General features: G+C 38.5%; 2 protein-coding genes across 2 annotated transcripts in view; one reads left to right on the top strand and one right to left on the bottom strand.

The window, feature by feature from the left end:
- Positions 1–6327: 6327 nt before the first annotated feature.
- Positions 6328–6948, bottom strand: LOC139854587 (uncharacterized). Its single transcript, XM_071843885.1, has 2 exons — positions 6551–6948; positions 6328–6481 (listed from the first exon to the last, which is right to left on the bottom strand). The coding sequence occupies exons 1-2, from the start codon at positions 6946–6948 to the stop codon at positions 6328–6330; spliced, it is 552 nt and encodes a 183-aa protein (XP_071699986.1).
- Positions 6949–7342: 394 nt separating this feature from the next.
- The window catches only part of LOC139854586 (conserved oligomeric Golgi complex subunit 2-like), a 130740-nt gene continuing 118753 nt past the window's right edge, over positions 7343–19329 (top strand). The window contains exon 1 of the mRNA XM_071843884.1: positions 7343–7348. Within this exon, the coding sequence (XP_071699985.1) occupies positions 7343–7348 (6 nt within the window). The remainder of the gene's footprint in view (positions 7349–19329) is intronic.

Raw genomic sequence — 19329 nt, 5'->3', positions numbered from 1 at the left:
TGATCTACACCCGTACGGTTGCACATGCATCCGTACGGTTGCAAGTCCATCTGTACGGTTGCATCGTGCATCCGTACGGTTACACACCCACTGCCCGGTTGCACCAAAATCACTGCATCCGTACGGTTGCACAGCGTACCCGTGTGGTTGCAAGCTGCAACCGTACGGTTATGTTCATCAAGCAGCAGCAGCAGCAGAAATGACGGGTTTTCGAACTAAAATCATCCAAATCTCGATTTCTACATGTTTTGACACTAAAATTCGTTATAGCACATAAAGAAACTTAAACCCCAACAGATTATGCCAAATTAACACCAAAATCACAAGATTTGACCAAAAACCCAATTTTGAACCAAAACCTAATTAAAAACATAAAACTCACTGATTTGAACATGAAATCAGTTGAAGTTTACCTTGATTCAAATAATGAAATCACTAGTAACAGATTGCACATAAGGATTCAATACAAAAACGAGATTTAAGAGATTATGGTTCTTGAAAGATGAATTAGGTAAGTGTGTGTGTGAAATGAAATATCCAGAAACTTCACAAAAATGGCTGAAGTCTTGCTTATATATTTATGCTAAACATAATACCCCATCACACACGGGTATTTACCATATCTGATATATTTCATACTTAATTTGACTGTCCTATCGGAGTCCAAATTAAATAAACGAACATGTTCTGTGACCCTTCTTAATCAAATATTAAAATAATATAAAATATTCAACTAAAATAAAAGCATAATTAATCACATAATTATGCCTAAGGGAAAAATAGTCATCTTACATCTAAGCCCTGTCTGACGGTGTTACAAATCTACCCCCTTAAGAAGATTCCGTCCTCGAAATCTGGTCATGATCAAACAGTCGTGGATAACGAGCCTTCATCAGCTCTTCGGTCTCACACGTAAGGTTCGATCCTAAACTATGTTTCCACTCAACAAGCACCATACGGATCTCCTTCTTTCCCAGCTTTGTTAGCTTTCTATCAACAACCCTAACCAGTTCTTCAACTAACTTTTGATTCAAGTCTACCCTCAAATCATCTAATGGAACTAGTTGCGTCTCATCATCGACCTTACACTTTCTAAGATAACAAACATTGAAAGTGTTATGTATCCTTGCTAACTCTGCTGGAAGTTCTAACACAACAGTCCGGTCGTTAACCCTTTGAATAATCTTGAATGGCCCAACGTACCTTGGAGCTAACTTACCTCGCTTACCAAACCTGATAACTCCTTTCCATAGAGAAAATTTCAAGTAAACACGATCACCTATTATTGGACGTCTACGTGGATCGACATACATTTTCTGTCTATCATGTGCTGCTTTCAACTTTTCACGCGCTATCACTACCTTATCTGCTGTTATCTGAACTAATTATGGACCTGCAAACTGTTTCTCTCCGGCTTCTAACCAACAAGTCGGCGTTCTACATTTACGACCATATAACATCTCATAAGGCGGCATGCCAATACTCGAATGATATGTATTATTGTAAGCAAACTCAATTAAAAGTAGATGTATATCCCACAGACCACCATACTCTAACACACATGACCTAAGCATATCCTCTATGTAGCGACCCCGACAAATCGTCAAGTGACGGCGTCGGCTACGTGGGTCCCATTACCTGATTATAAGTCTTTAAGATAACGTTTGACCAAAATATGTCGCCTTCATTTCAAAATAAAGATTGTTTCAAAGTTTACAAGAATTGTTCAACCAAAAGTTAAGTTACAACGTTATAAGTACGATTGAAGTCTAGGCGACACGGTCTAAAGTAAAGTCAAAAGACGCTCCATGAAATGCATGTATACTCGACATCGGATGCAAGTATCAAATAGTAAGCGGAAGCATGTTTCACATATCGTGCAAGACCTGAGAAAAACATAGAAATCTGTCAACGAAAACGTTGGTGAAATCATAGGTTTAGTAAGTAAATTGTATTGAACCACAAGGTTCTTTAAGAATTGTTCAACCAGAATCGTTCACATTCCAAAATAGTATTTGTATCACGAGCACCCAATTATCAAGGCTTAACCGAATCTTCCCTCTGAATTTTGAATTTAGTGTTAGAACTTACACTATACATTGTTGAAATTATATTTCATTCACTAACGGTAGCGAACCGTCTGAATGAGGGTTTGTTAAACCCGTATGGCCACACAACATAATTACACGCTTACACTTACACCCTGCAAGTGGAACTAATGATAATTGGATTGAGGACTTTTGTTCAAACTCGTATGCATCTTTGTATTCGTATTTGTTCACAATGTAAAAGCATGAATAGTAAATAAGTATGAAATGTATGTGTTTCTCAGCCCACGATGTAAAGAATAAAAGTGATTGAAAAAGTGGGACTATGATCTCACCTTGAGTGCAAGAGTTAATAAAGTACTTCAACAAGTAGACGCGTGCAAAGACAAAGCTAGTCTTGACCTAAACATATAGGTTATATCAATAACGGTAAACACAAACGGTCAAAGATGTTCAATTAGTCCTATGGCTCGTTACGACTCGATTATATTAGCATGTGAATCAAATTGTCAAGTTTCATGCAAGATACTAGTAAATAATCATGTTAGAAAGGTTGCATAAGTATTTGGTTAAGTTTGACAAAAAGTCAAACTTGGTCAAAGTCAACGAAAAGTCAACACGTTCGGGTCGGGTCCCGAACTATTTTTCTAAGCTTAGAAGTCATATATGAGCATGTTGGCCAAGTTACATGTTAATCGGAGGTGCGTAGCATAGCAAACATTTTTCGAAATTTGACAAAATAGGTCAGAATCTGACCACGGCATATGCCGCGCCGCGGCCAGATGTGTCGCGCCGCGACATAACACGTGGTCTGGCACCTGGTCAGTTTCAAGGTTCAAGTCTTGGTCAAAACTTCAAATAACCATAAAACGCAAACCGTAAACAACTAGAAGACGTATCTTATACCGTTGGAAAGCTCTTTTGACAAGGAACACAACTAAGCACTTATCATCAAACGACAACATCATTTACAATAGCCGAAAACTCATCAAGTGATCATTAAACGTTCATTTCAAGGTTTCAAGTTCATCAAATGCAATTTGAGTTTCGGGAAACCAATTCACACATATGATATGCCGTTTTGAAGGTAATGGAGCATACATTACAACTAAACACTAACAATTAACATTCCATGGCATTCAAGCATCCAAAAATTCATGTCAAGAACCATCAAACCCTAGTCAAGAATCACAAAATCATTAATCATGTTTTTGAAGTTTTACAAATCAACCTACACATCAAAATGAAGCTAGTGATACTAGTAACACAATTAAAACATGCACTTTAACAATCTAACAACATTAACTCATCCAAAATCAAGGATTAAGCACACCCATCTCAAGTTCATGCTAGTTACTCCAAAAACAACAAATCGAGCAAACCAAACATATATTCATGTTAGACTCGAGCCATAGACACTAACTAACACCATTTCAAATCAAAAACACGAATTTAGAGAAATCTAGAGTTTTAGAAATGTTACCCAAACGAGATGAAGTTGGTATCAAATTGTAGAGGATGAAGAGAGGATTCCAAATATGTAATCGGATTTGTTGTGAGCTTCCAAGATTGAATTTAGATGATGAATGAATGGAATGGGTTTGTGTGTGTGTTCTTGAGATGGAGAGAAAAGGGATGAGGGAGATGATGGAATGGATGAAATGGGTTGACTAGTTGACCTAGTCAACTAGTTTGCCCATTTGGCAACTCCGGTCCCTCGAGTTTCAAAGCGGGTGCGGGATTTAACCGATCGAATATTTTTAAAACGCAAGTTAACGAGAGATGTTATAATTAAATGACGGAATTATTATGAACGTTAGTCAACGGAAACTACGAATTTAAATAACGAAAGGTATTATTTAAAAGAAAAAGACGGTGTTAAAAATAAATTTAACGGAAAAACGCGGGATGTTACACTCTAGTGTCTGTATTGTATGCTCACTCTGACCGTCGGTCTGTGAATGATACGTTGTACTTAGGTTTACCCTCGTTCCCAAACTTTTTTGTAAACTGTTCCAGAAGTTAGACACAAATCTAGAATCCCTGTCGGATACGATAGACAATGGAACCCCGTGTCGACTAACTATCTCTTTCAAATACAACTCTGCCAAAATACTCAACGAAGCCGTCTCTTTTATTACTAGGAAGTGTGCACTCTTCGTCAGTCGATCAACAATTACCCATATCATATCATTACCTCTATGAGATCTAGGTAATTTGGATATAAAATCCATCGTACTATGATCCCATTTCCACTCTGGAATTTTCAACTGCTGTAATGAACCATAGAGTTTCTGATGTTCTGCTTTAACCTGAGCGCAAATATGACATCTTTCTACCAATTGAGCAATATCTTTCTTCATTGTTGGCTACCAATACATCAATTTTATGTCGCTATACATCTTGGTACTACCTGGATGGACAGTCAACCTCGATTTGTGTGCTTCATTTAAGATCAATTTCCTTAAATCTCCAAACATAGGCACCCAAATTCGGTTCTTAAATGACTTAAGTCCCCGGGAATCGTCAATCAATTGGTCCTTGATTTTGGTCATCAATTCAGTCTTTAAGTTCTCCTCTAATAAATCTCGGGCTTGAACTTGTCTTATCTGTTTAATAAGGTCTGAAACTATTTCGGTTCTCATAAATTTCACAGTTTCCACAGTTTTCTTATGAATTAAAGCATCGGCAACAACATTTGATTTGCCCTGGTGATACTTTATTTCACAATCGTAGTCTTTTATAAGTTCCATCCACCTTCTCTGTCGCATATTCAACTCTTTCTGTGTGAAAATATGCTGGAGGCTCTTATGATCTGTACATATCACACACTTTGTACCATATAAGTAGTGTCTCCATAATTTCAATGCAAATACCACAGCTGCCATTTCCAAATCATGAACCGGATAGTTACGTTCGTGTGTCTTTAACTGATGAGAAGCATACGTGATAACTTTATCTCTCTGCATCAATACACACCCCAACCCGACAATCGACGCATGACAATAAACCACAAAGTCATCTGAACCTCCTGGTTATGCTAACACAGGAGCCTGGCACAACAACTATTTCAGGATCTGAAAGGCCTGTTCCTGTTGATCACTCCATCGAAATCTTACATCTTTTCTGGTTAACTTGGTCATCGGACCTGCTATTTTAGAAAAATCTTTTATAAACCGGCGATAATTACCCACAAGACCCAAGAAACTCTTAACTTCCGTCGGTGTCTTCGGTGAATTCCAACCCATTATGTAACATCCGTCCCACATCGGTTGGAGAGGGGAACGAAGCATGCCTTATAAGGGTGTAGAGACCTATCCTAGCATGATGCGTTTTGGGACCACAAGCGCAGCTGATCCCATGAGAACTCTGCAGTTAAGCGTGCTCAGGCGAGAGCACTACCAGGATGGGTGACCTCCTGAGAAAGTGCTCGTCGTGTTTGGTCGCCAAGAAAAATCCGTGCACCTACAGGCAAAGCGGACAATATCATGCTACGGGAAACGTGTTACCTGGGATGTTACAGATGGTATCAGAGCCAGGCCCCGGACCAAACGTGCACAGCGAGGACGCTGTGTCTCATTAGGGAGGAGGATTGTAATATCCGTCCCACATCCGTTGGAGAGGAGAACGAAGCATGCCTTATAAGGGTGTGGAGACCTTTCCTAGCATGACGCGTTTTGGAACCACAAGCGCAGCAGATCCCATGAGAACTCTGTAGTTAAGCGTGCTCAGGCGAGAACACTACCAGGATGGGTGACCTCCTGGGAAAGTGCTCGTCGTGTTTAGTCGCCAAGAAAAATTTGTGCACCTACGGGCAAAGCGAACAATATCATGCTACGGGGAACGTGTTACCTGGGATGTTACACATTACCGCTTCTATTTTTTACGGATCCACTTTAATACCTACTTCACAAATAACATGACCCAGAAACTGCACCTGTCGAAGCCAAAACTCACATTTTGAGAATTTAGCGTATAACTGTTCTTTCTTTAACAACTCTAACACTAATCGATGATGTGTCGCATGATCAGCCTCTGTCTTTGAATACACCAATATATCATCGATAAATACAATAACAAACTGATCAAAATATGGTTCACAAACCCTGTTGACCAGATCCATAAAGACTGATGGAGCATTCGTCAACCCAAATGGCATAACCAAGAACTCGTAATGCCCATATCTCGTTCTGAACACTGTCTTTGGTATATCTGGTTCTGCAACCCGAACCTAATTATACCCGGATCTAAGATCTATTTTTGAAAAGCACGACGTACCTTAAAGCTGGTCAAACATATCATCGACTCTAGGCAAAGGATACTTGTTCTTAACCATCCTCTTATTCAACTCTTGATAATCTATACGCATTCTCAGAGTACCATCTTTCTTCTTTACAAACAACACCGGCACACCCCACGACAAAGAACTCGGTCTTATAAAACCTATGTCTAACAATTCTTGTATATGAGACATCATCTCTCTGATTTTAGAAGGTGCTAACCTATAAGGAGCCTTAGCTATTGGATTTGTTCCCAGAACCAACTCAATCTTATACTCTACTTCTCTTACCGGCGACAACCCCGGTAACTCATCAGGAAATACCTTAGGAAATTTTGAAACCACCAGAATATCAGTAACAGATCTCTTCTCTATCTTAGCATCAATAACATAAGCTATAAAAGACTCACCACCCTTAGAAAGTGACTTCTTTTCCTTCATCATAGAAATCAATGGAAAACAGAACCCACCACGTTCCCCTCGGGCCACAACTCGAGTTCCATCATTCAAACGAAAGGTCACAATCTTATTGTCACACTTAATGTGGGCCTTATGTAGGCTCATCCAATTCATCCCTATTACTACGTCAAAACTAGGGATAGGCAACACTAAACAGGACATAGCAAGCGACCTACCATTAATTTCTATACTAGCCCCTGACACATACGTTGTGACTGGTACCGTCTTACCATCAGCTACCTCTACTCTAACAGGCTCAGGAAGCACAGTAGCAGGTAACCCTAACTTAGTACAGAAATCTATAGACATCAACATCCTATTTGCACTCGAATCAAACAATACTCTAGCAGGTATTGAGTTGATCAACAACATATCGGTTATGACGTCATCATTATTAGTAACAGCCTCCACTGTCATCTGAATGGCCCTTGCTTCCGCAGTCGGTGGGTTCTTTCTCTTCTATCCACTAGAGGCTGTGGACCCACCGACAGATGCCTAACATGCCCCTGACACTGCCTCGGAACTTGCGCCCTTGCGTTTCCGAATCCCCAAATAAATGAGGGTATTTCTTTTGCATTTGATCTTGCCTTTCCCAAGTAAACTCGGGCCCCCTTTTGGCATTCAAACGGACTTTAACGATCGGGATTCTACTTTGTTTTAGCGTCCTGATGGAGGTGTCCACAATTTCAACAGGTTCCTCCACAAAATGAAGTTTGTCATCAATAGTAAGCTCCTCGAGGGGGATGACGATATCGGGTTCGGCAAGGCACTTTTTCAAGTTGGATACATGGAAAGTAGGATGAACGGAGCTCAGTTGAGGCGGAATATTTAAACGATAAGCAACAGTTCCAACACGCTCCAAGATTTCTAAAGGACCAATATACCGCGGATTTAGTTTCCCGCGTTTCCCGAAACGGATTACACCTTTGCAAGGTGCGACTTTTAACATTACGCGGTCACCGACTTGAAATTCGAGGTCGTTGCGTCTTTTGTCGGTATAGCTCTTTTGACGACTCCGGGCCGTCCGGAGCCTATCTCGGATTTGAACGATCTTCTCGGTGGTTTCGTGAATGAGTTCGGGTCCGGTGATTTGTGTGTCGCCTACTTCGGCCCAACAAAGAGGAGAACGACATTTTCGGCCATATAACGCTTCAAAAGGTGCGGCTTTAATACTCGCGTGATAACTATTGTTGTAAGAGAACTCGGCTAGTGGCAAATGCTTTTCCTAAGCTTTTCCGACATCGACATCGCACGCTCGTAACATGTCTTCCAAGGTTTGAATTGTGCGTTCGCTTTGTCCATCGGTTTGTGGATGATATGCGGTGCTCATGTCTAAACGCGTTCCCAACGCTTCTTGTAAGGTACCCCAAAATCTAGAAATAAAATGGCCATCTAGATCAGAAATAATCGATAAAGGCACACCGTGACGGGCTACGATCTCCTTAATGTAAAGTTGTGCAAGTTTTTCCATTTTATCGGTTTCCTTCATGGCTAGGAAGTGGGCGGATTTGGTGTGATGGTCAACAATAACCCAAATGGTATCATAACCGCCCGTCATTTTTGGTAGCTTGGTGATGAAGTCCATCGTTATTCTTTCCCACTTCTATTGCGGGATTTCTGGTTGTTGAAGTAATCCGGATGGCCTTTGGTGTTCGGCTTTGACTTTAGAACAAGTTAAACACTTAGCCACATAAGTAGCAACGTCCCTTTTAATGTTCGACCACCAATATTGTTCTTTGAGGTCGTGGTACATGTTGTTGGCACTGGGATGAATCGAATACCTTAACTTATGGGCTTCGTCTAAAATAAGGCTTCGTAAATTCCCATAACTAGGCACCCAAATCCTTCCGGTGAAATATCAGAGTCCGGTGTCCTTAACTTCGAATCGTAAGGCGAGAATGTTCAAGTGTTCAAGAGAGATGTTTTCATCCTTGAGAGCCTCATCTTGGGCTACCCAAATTTGACTATTGAGATTGGTGTGAATGGTGATGTTTAAAGCTCGGACACGAAGAGGCACCATTCTTTCTTTATGACTTAAGGCATCGGCTACTACATTCGCCTTCCCAGGATGGTAATGAAGCTCGCAATTGTAATCGTTCAAAGTTTCAATCTACCTTCGTTGTCTCATGTTTAGTTGCTTTTGGTCGAAGATGTGTTGGAGGCTTTTGTGATCGGTGAAGATAGTACTCTTGGTTCCATAAAGATAGTGTCTCCACATTTTAAGTGCAAAGAAAACGGCTCTGAGTTTGAGATCATGTGTCGTGTAGTTCCGTTCATGAATTTTTAGTTGTCGGGAGTCATAAGCAATAGCTTTCGTTCGTTGCATCAACACACACCCAAAACCATGTTTCGAGGCATCGCAATATACAACAAAGTCATCATTGCCTTCGGGAAAAGACAAAATAGGTGCAGTGGTTAGCTTTGTCTTCAAGATTTGAAATGCGGATTCTTATTCGGTTGCCCAAATGAATTTTCTTCCCTTATGCGTTAACGTGGTTAGAGGATGAGCAACCAAGGAGAAATCTTTGATGAACCTGCGATAGTATCCGGAGAGACCCAAAAATTGACGAATGTGAGTAGGAGTAGTAGGAGTCTCCCATTTACTAATGGCTTCGATTTTTGATGGATCGACCTTTATACCTTGATCACTTACAACATGACCAAGAAATTGAACTTCCTTCAACCGAAATTCACACTTGGAGAATTTGGTATAGAGTCGTTCTTGTCTCAAGAGTTCAAGCACAAGTCGGAGATGCTCTTCGTGTTCTTCTTCGCTTTTAGAATAGACCAAAATATCATCGATGAACACGATAACGAATTTGTCGAGGTATGGTTTGCACACGCGGTTCATGAGGTCCATGAACACTGCCGGTGCGTTAGTTAGACCAAATGGCATTACAAGAAATTCATAACTACCATAACGAGTCCGAAAAGCAGTTTTGGAGATATCTTCCCCCTTAACCCTTAGTTGATGATAACCCGAGCGGAGATCGATTTTTAAATATACACAAGACCCTTGTAGTTGATCAAAGAGGTCATCAATGCGAGGAAGAGTATATCGGTTCTTAACCGTCAATTTGTTTAGTTCACGATAATCAATGCACATTCGTAGGAATCCATCTTTCTTCTTAACGAATAAAATCGGAGCTCCCCATGGTGAATGGCTAGGTTGAATAAAACCACGGTCAAGTAGTTCTTGGATTTGACTTTGTAATTCTTGCATCTTGAATGGAGCAAGTCTATATGGTGCACGTGCTAAGGGTGAGGCTCCCGGAATAAGATCGATTTGAAATTCAACCGGTCGATGAGGTGGGAGACCCGGCAATTCGTCGGGAAATACATCGAAAAAGTCACTAACAATTGGCACATCATCGATATGCTTCTCATCGGACTCTACTTTCTTAACGTGGGAAAGGATCCCAAAACAACCCTTACGGAGTAGTTTTCTAACTTTAAGGCACGAGACGAGGTTGAGTCCGGTGCAACTCTTATCGCCATAAACAATCAAGGGTTCACCGTTCTCGATAGGAATTCAGATTGCGTTAAGATCACAAAGGATGTGAGATTTCGTTTTGACTTACCAATTCATACCGATTATTACATCGAAGCTCCCTAGTTCCATGGGTATCAAGTCAATTTCTAACTCATTACCCAAAATGTTTAACGTACACCCCCGGTAATATGTGTCGGCGCTTAATAGGTTCCCGTTGGCCACCTCAATGGCATAAGTACTATCTAGCGGGAGTGGTGGAGTGCAAAGAGTATGAGTCAAAGTCTTGGATTCAAAGCATTTATCGGCACCCAAATCGAATAAGCATGTAACATAAGAGTTGTTGAGAAGAAACGTACCCGTGACTAGTTCATTGTCATCCCGGGCCTCTTGGGCGTTATTGTTGAAAGCTCGGTCGCGTGTGTTGGGGTTGGCTTTCTTCTTTGGGCATTCATTCCTATAATGACCCGTTTGGCCACATTCGTAACAAGTGACCGTCTTTGGCGCATTTGGCCCCTTTCGAGCGACGGGGGCGGCACTTTTACAATCATTGGCCCTATGGCCAATTTCTTGGCACCGGTGGCAAATTAGCTTGCCACATTCACCAAAGTGATGCTTGTTGCATTTGTTGCAAAGAGGTAGGTTTCCGGCATAACCCTTCTTGCCGTCGGAGGTGAAAGGCTTCTTGGCGAAGTTGTTGTTATTACTTGTTTGGGGGACTTCCCATTTTATTTTGTTGCTGCCCGATTTATCCTCGGCTTTAGGTGCCGGTACTATGATTTCGTCCACCGTTTCTATCAATTGGTGGGCCATCTTCAAAGCTTCTTAATGATTAGCGGGTTTGGATGACATTACCCCGTGTTTGATGCTCTTTGGAAGACCATCCATGTAAAGTTCAAATCTTAGGGACTCGGGAGTCACGAGAGCCGGACACATTAAAGCTAGCTCGGAGAATCGTTGATTATAGGCCTTGAGATCGTTTCTGACCGCTTTTAAGTTTCTTAGCTCTTGTTCGAGCCTTCGGATTTCTTCACGTGGAAAATATTCGATGATCATCTTTTCTCTTAGTTCGGCCCAAGAGAGAGCGTGGGCTTCATCGGTACCCACCGATTGCACATAAGTGTTCCACCAAGTGAGAGCGACAACGGCGAAAGTGTGAGTGGAGTATTTGACCTTGTCTTGGTCCTGACAACCGCTTATGCTAAAGACGGCTTCCGTTTGCTCAAACCATCGGGTGAGCACAACCGGTCCCCCGGTTCCATCAAAAGTGTGAGGTTTGCACCCCATGAAGGCTTTGTAGGAGCACCCTTCGCTTGAGTTACCGGCTCTTTGATTGTTGTTGTTGTGGTTGTTGTTATTGTTGTTGTTGGAGGAGTGACCGGCCATGGCCGTATCCACGGCGGTGGCTATCATCTGTTGAAGAGCTTGTTCGGGTGTCTCATGGCGTGGTATACGGCGAGGAGGCATTGTTCCTTCAAAACACAAGAATATCGTTGATTAGTATTCTTAATAATACTAACCGTGATATGGAATAAGGATAGAGAGAAAATTTTCCTTGACTCACCTTAAATTCTTTATGTCGTAATGTCGGAACGTTCATATGAGTCACCGTAATATAATCCTGGAAATTATATTACCCTGATTTATATGTGCATTCGACATTATTTCATATAGTCAAGGTGGCGTGTCAATCAAATTAAACAACGTGAGATTAAGATGAAATAAGAGTTAGATATGAGTAGAAACATTCGAGTATAAATGCACAAGTAGTCAAGTAATTCCTACTTCAAGTCTATATGCCGGTTGTAGTCTAGATTCACTAATGTACCCTATGACTCGGGGTTGACACCAATGAACTCGAAATCCCTACAACCAACGCTCTGATACCATCTGTAGTGACCCGAAAAAATCGTCATTGACTGCGCCGTCTACTTAGGTCCCGTTACGTAGTCATAAGTCTTTAAAACGGACGTTTTACCCAAAATATGTCGCATTCATTTCAAATGTAAAGATGTTTCAAGTTTACAAAAGTAGTTCAATGACTAGTACATTACAACGTTCAAAGTACAAATGAAACCTATGCGACACAATTTAAAAGTAAGTCAAAAGACGCTCCATGTATGCATATATATACTCGACATCCAAATCAAGTATCAAAATAGTGAGTGGAAGCATGTATCACAAAACGTTCAAGGACCTGAGAAAAACATAGAAAATCTGTCAATGAAAACGTTGGTGAAATCATAGGTTTAAGTAAGTAAGTAAGTACAAATGAATCACAAGATTTATTACATTGAAATAATAGTAAACCATTCTAAAATTAGTTATCACGAGCACCCAATTATCAAGGCTTAACTTTCCATCCATAGAACCCTATCACAATAGTGTTAGAACATACACTGTTTCTCAAAAATATATTTCATCCGTAGACGGTAGCGAACCGTCCGAATGAGGGTTTGTCAAACCAATATGGCCATACAACATAAGTTCTCACTCACACCCGGCAAGTGTAACTAATGATAATCGAATTGAGGATTTTGTTCTAACTCGTATGTAGAATGTTTGTTTTCATACTTGTGTTCACTTTGTAAAATGAAACGTTTATGTTTTCTCATCTCGAATGTAAGTTTAAAAGAGTAAAAGTGGGACTATGATCTCACCTTGGGTGCATGAGTAAATAAAGTACTTCTCAAAGTAACGTGTGCAAGAACGAGTGCTATTCTTGACCTAAAGAAGTAGGTTGTATCAATAACGGTAAACACGGTTGGTCAAAGTTGTTCAATTAGTCATATGGCTCGTTACGACTCGATTATATAGTATGTGGATCAATTTGTCAAGTTTCATGCAAGATACTAGTATAAAAGCATGTTAGAACGATTGCATAAACATTTGGTTAAATTTGATTAAAAGTCAACTTTGGTCGGGTCAAAGTCAACGAAAAAGTCAACACGTTCGGGTCGGGTCTCGAACTATTTTTCTGAGGTTTTTAATTATATATAAGCATGTTAGAACAAGTTACATGGTAATCGGAGGTGCGTAGCATGGTTAACATTTTTCGTAAAAGTGCCAAACGGGGCAGACTCTGAAACACGGCAAATGCCGCGCCGCGACAGGGGATGGTCGCGCCATGACATTACCCTGGGTCTGATTCCTGATCTGCTGGTCTGCTGAATTCGTTCAAGTTTAGAACCAAAACTTAAATTATCATAACTTATGAACCGAAAACATTCAAAAATCATGCCATACATCGTTGGAAAGGTAATTTGACGAGGAACAGAACTAACATATTTCATCAATCAAAAACATCATTTACAATAAACAAAACCAAGTTGGAAGCTCATTAAATACCCACCATTAATGCTTTCAAGTTCATAAATGCACATTTGTGATTCGGGAATTAAATGCATACATATAATGCGCCATTTTGTAGGTAATCATGCATACAATGCTAATAAACACTTACAATTAACCTTGCAAAGCATTCAATGCATTTAAATTCCATTTTACTTCTATCAAACCCTAACCCAAAATCACAAAATCAATAATGATGTTAATGAAGTGTTCTTAATCAACCTACATATCAAATTGAAGCTAGTGATGCTAGTAACACATTTAATACATGCACTTTTAACATCTATCAACATTTAAGCAACCAAATCTTAAAATCAAACACACCCATTTTAAGTTTAAGCTAGTTACATCAAAATAACATTTTAAGTTTAAGCTAGTTACATCAAAATAACAAGATCAAGCATATAAATCATATATTCATGTTAGACTTGAGCCATAAATACTAATTAACACTTTTATAAGTTAAAAATATTAAGAACAAAAAATCTAGTATTTTTAGAAAGTTACCCAAAGTAGATGAAATTGGTATGAAATTGAAGAGGAAGATGCAAGGATTCCAAATATATAATTTGTTTTGAAAAACACTTGCTAGATCGGATTTAGATGATGAATTTTGTTGAGTGAGTTGAGAGAAAATGGAAGTATCAAAAGTTAGAAAGAGGAGGTGAATGGATGAGTGGAGGAGAAGGGTTTGACTAGTTGACCTAGTCAAACCTTTTGTCCTTTGGCAAGTTTAGTCCCTCAAGTTTGAAGCAGGTGCGTGAATTACCTAAACGAATTATTTTAAAATCGCATATTAACGGAAGATGTTAAAATTATATAACGGACTTTAGAATAAATAAACGAAAAGTAAACGGAAAAAGGCGGGATGTTACATGTTGATACTGCTATTACTGCCATGCTATGTACTGTTGTAGACGCTCTAGACTGCTGTAGTTACTATGCCTGATTACGTGCTTGCTACCCGTCTGCTTTTCGCTATACCGACTTGGAAAACTTATCTTTCCTAGTTCAGATGTTTTTCTGAACCATTTTCCCACTCGTCTAACCCTAAGAACTAGTATTGTAATCCACATGTTACTACCGTTCCACCGTTCCAGAGATTGAAACGTTACTTCATGCAATTTAGGACGAGTACCCCTCGGATTACACGCCCACTAAGGTTGATCCTCGGAGGAGGAGATATGTGAGGACTTGCCGGAGTAACCGTACCCCGAGCTCACCCTAATTAGCCGCGTACAATGTATGAACATCAGAAGGTTGTTCAGTTTCCGCAAGCTGACCCATATCCCATACGCTTTCAAGACCGTCACTTATCTCTTCCATTCTTCACCACTACTCGATGATCTAACGAAACTTCTGGACTTAGGTCCCTAACACTCTTAGGAATTGGAGAAGTCAGGAGGACATCTCCTTTCACAAGGTCAGAGTGCCTTCTACTGATACTCAGCCATACCCGAAGACTTGGGAGTCGCCTCGAGACATATCGTATTACAACTTGCTACACGTACAACTAGACGTGAGACCCAGATTGAATTTCTAGAAAGGAACCTAACGACATTACCTGAACCCGAACATTTTGAAGAAATTTCGGGACATTTAGGCATTGATGCATGACCTACGGAACCTACGCACCCACACCGAGAAACCATGAGATTAATTATGTAGATTTTGTTTTGAGATAGCATAGATAAAGCACCGTTAGGTGAAATTGAGTAGAACTTGAAGCGAACACGTTACATTTGAAATGTCCCGTTCTTATTGATTAAAAACGTTCCATATTAATTGATTTCGTTGCGAGGTTTTGACCTCTATATGAGACGTTTTTTTCAAAGACTGCATTCATTTTTTAAAACAAACCATAACCTTTATTTCATAGATAAAGGTTTTAAAAAGCTTTACGTAGATTATCAAATAATGATAATCTAAAATATCCTGTTTACACACGACCATTACATAATGGTTTACAATACAAATATGTTACAACAAAATAAGTTTCTTGAATGCAGTTTTTACACAATATCATACAAGCATGGACTCCAAATCTCGTCCTTATTTAAGTGTGCGACAGCGGAAGCTCTTAATAATCACCTGAGAATAAACATGCTTAAAACGTCAACAAAAATGTTGGTGAGTTATAGGTTTAACCTATATATATCAAATCATAATAATAGACCACAAGATTTCATATTTCAATACACATCCCATACATAGAGATAAAAATCATTCATATGGTGAACACCTGGTAACCGACATTAACAAGATGCATATATAAGAATATCCCCATCATTCCGGGACACCCTTCGGATATGATATAAATTTTGAAGTACTAAAGCATCCGGTACTTTGGATGGGGCTTGTTGGGCCCGATAGATCTATCTTTAGGATTCGCGTCAATTAGGGTGTCTGTTCCCTAATTCTTAGATTACCAGACTTAATAAAAAGGGGCATATTCGATTTCGATAATTCAACCATAGAATGTAGTTTCACGTACTTGTGTCTATTTTGTAAATCATTTATAAAACCTGCATGTATTCTCATCCCAAAAATATTAGATTTTAAAAGTGGGACTATAACTCACTTTCACAGATTTTTACTTCGTCGGGAAGTAAGACTTGGCCACTGGTTGATTCACGAACCTATAACAATATATACATATATATCAAAGTATGTTCAAAATATATTTACAACACTTTTAATATATTTTGATGTTTTAAGTTTATTAAGTCAGCTGTCCTCGTTAGTAACCTACAACTAGTTGTCCACAGTTAGATGTATAGAAATAAATCGATAAATATTATCTTGAATCAATCCACGACCCAGTGTATACGTATCTCAGTATTGATCACAACTCAAACTATATATATTTTGGAATCAACCTCAACCCTGTATAGCTAACTCCAACATTCACATATAGAGTGTCTATGGTTGTTCCGAAATATATATAGATGTGTCGACATGATAGGTCAAAACATTGTATACGTGTCTATGGTATCTCAAGATTACATAATATACAATACAAGTTGATTAAGTTATGGTTGGAATAGATTTGTTACAAATTTTCACGTAGCTAAAATGAGAAAAATTATCCAATCTTGTTTTACCCATAACTTCTTCATTTTAAATCCGTTTTGAGTGAATCAAATTGCTATGGTTTCATATTGAACTCTATTTTATGAATCTAAACAGAAAAAGTATAGGTTTATAGTCGGAAAAATAAGTTACAAGTCGTTTTTGTAAAGGTAGTCATTTCAGTCGAAAGAACGACGTCTAGATGACCATTTTAGAAAACATACTTCCACTGTTTAACCATAATTTTTGGATATAGTTTCATGTTCATAATAAAAATCATTTTCTCAGAATAACAACTTTTAAATCAAAGTTTATCCTTGTTTTTAATTAACTAACCCAAAACAGCCTGCGGTGTTACTACGACGGCGTAAATCCGGTTTTACGGTGTTTTTCGTGTCTCCAGGTTTTAAATCATTAAGTTAGCATATCATATAGATATAGAACATGTGTTTAGTTGATTTTAAAAGTCAAGTTAGAAGGATTAACTTTTGTTTGCGAACAAGTTTAGAATTAACTAAACTATGTTCTAGTGATTACAAGTTTAAACCTTCGAATAAGATAGCTTTATATGTATGAATTGAATGATGTTATGAACATCATTACTACCTTAAGTTCCTTGGATAAACCTACTGGAAAAGTGAAAAATGGATCTAGCTTCAACGGATCCTTGGATGGCTCGAAGTTCTTGAAGCAGAATCATGACACGAAAACAAGTTCAAGTAAGATCATCACTTGAAATAAGATTGTTATAGTTATAGAAATTGAACCAAAGTTTGAATATGATTAGTACCTTGTATTAGAATGATAACCTACTGTAAGAAACAAAGATTTCTTGAGGTTGGATGATCACCTTACAAGATTGGAAGTGAGCTAGCAAACTTGAAAGTATTCTTGATTTTATGTAACTAGAACTTGTAGAATATATGAAGAACACTTAGAACTTGAAGATAGAACTTGAGAGAGATCAATTAGATGAAGAAAATTGAAGAATGAAAGTGTTTGTAGGTGTTTTTGGTCGTTGGTGTATGGATTAGATATAAAGGATATGTAATTTTGTTTTCATGTAAATAAGTCATGAATGATTACTCATATTTTTGTAATTTTATGAGATATTTCATGCTAGTTGCCAAATGATGGTTCCCACATGTGTTAGGTGACTCACATGGGCTGCTAAGAGCTGATCATTGGAGTGTATATACCAATAGTACATACATCTAAAAGCTGTGTATTGTACGAGTACGAATACGGGTGCATACGAGTAGAATTGTTGGTGAAACTGAACGAGGATGTAATTGTAAGCATTTTTGTTAAGTAGAAGTATTATGATAAGTGTATTGAAGTCTTTCAAAAGTGTATAAATACATATTAAAACACTACATGTATATACATTTTAACTGAGTCGTTAAGTCATCGTTAGTCGTTACATGTAAGTGTTGTTTTGAAACCTTTAGGTTAACGATCTTGTTAAATGTTGTTAACCCAATGTTTATAATATCAAATGAGATTTTAAATTATTATATTATCATGTATGAATATCTCTTAATATGATATATATACATTAAATGTCTTTACAACGATAATCGTTACATATATGTCTCGTTTAAAAATCATTAAGTTAGTAGTCTTGTTTTTACATATGTAGTTCATTGTTAATATACTTAATGATATGTTTACTTATCATAGTATCATGTTAACTATATATATATCCATATATATGTCATCATATAGTTTTTACAAGTTTTAACGTTCGTGAATCACCGGTCAACTTGGGTGGTCAATTGTCTATATGAAACATATTTCAATTAATCAAGTCTTAACAAGTTTGATTGCTTAACATGTTGGAAACATTTAATCATGTCAATATCAATCTCAATTAATATATATAAACATGGAAAAGTTCGGGTCACTACAACATTGACCATATGGAGTGATGTTGGAATGAACGTACGATTTAGTACAATATAATGTCGCCAGGCCAACGTGATTGTGTTGAAGTAAATCATGCAGAAGTCCCAATGTTACTAAATAAGGAATATGAAGCGATTCAAAGGAAATTTTTGGTGGAAACCACTTGAGTATACACATTATGGTCTGCTAGAGGTAGGGAAAGGATAACCACTTAGCCCAGGTACTGTACAAGCAGGGCCTTGATTGCAGAATTGATAACCCGAAAATTTGTTATAGATATAGACACCCTGGACACTTAAGGAAAAAGTTCTCAAATAGGGAAAAACTTTGGACCTACTTGCGGTAGAGCAATCGTTATCTGAGCTATGGAGACTCACATGGATCATGATTTTAGTTAGTGTACGTTTTGTCACAATGTTTTATTGTCTCGAGGTTGTTTAATACTAGAGCGATAGAAACCTTATATCTAAGAACCTTAGTGTTATGACTAATAAGCCATTAACAACCATGAGAGTTAAGTATTCTATAGGACAAGCTAATGGTAAGCTGGCAGAGATAAAGGAATAATTTAAGGTAGTACCTTAAAAATTAATAGGTGGGTCATTTGGAGATGACCTCATGTCAACAAAACTTGGAAGTTTTAAAGTAGTAGTTGGAAAGGATTAGTTACCTACGCACAAGCAGATGTTATCTGAGAAGATTGATAGAATTTTTCAAGGTGG

The sequence above is a fragment of the Rutidosis leptorrhynchoides genome, chromosome 6 (genome assembly GCF_046630445.1).
Source record: "Rutidosis leptorrhynchoides isolate AG116_Rl617_1_P2 chromosome 6, CSIRO_AGI_Rlap_v1, whole genome shotgun sequence".
Lineage (NCBI taxonomy): Eukaryota > Viridiplantae > Streptophyta > Magnoliopsida > Asterales > Asteraceae > Rutidosis > Rutidosis leptorrhynchoides.
The sequence above is the reverse complement of the archived record's forward strand: the minus strand, read 5'-3'. Positions and strand labels throughout refer to the sequence as shown.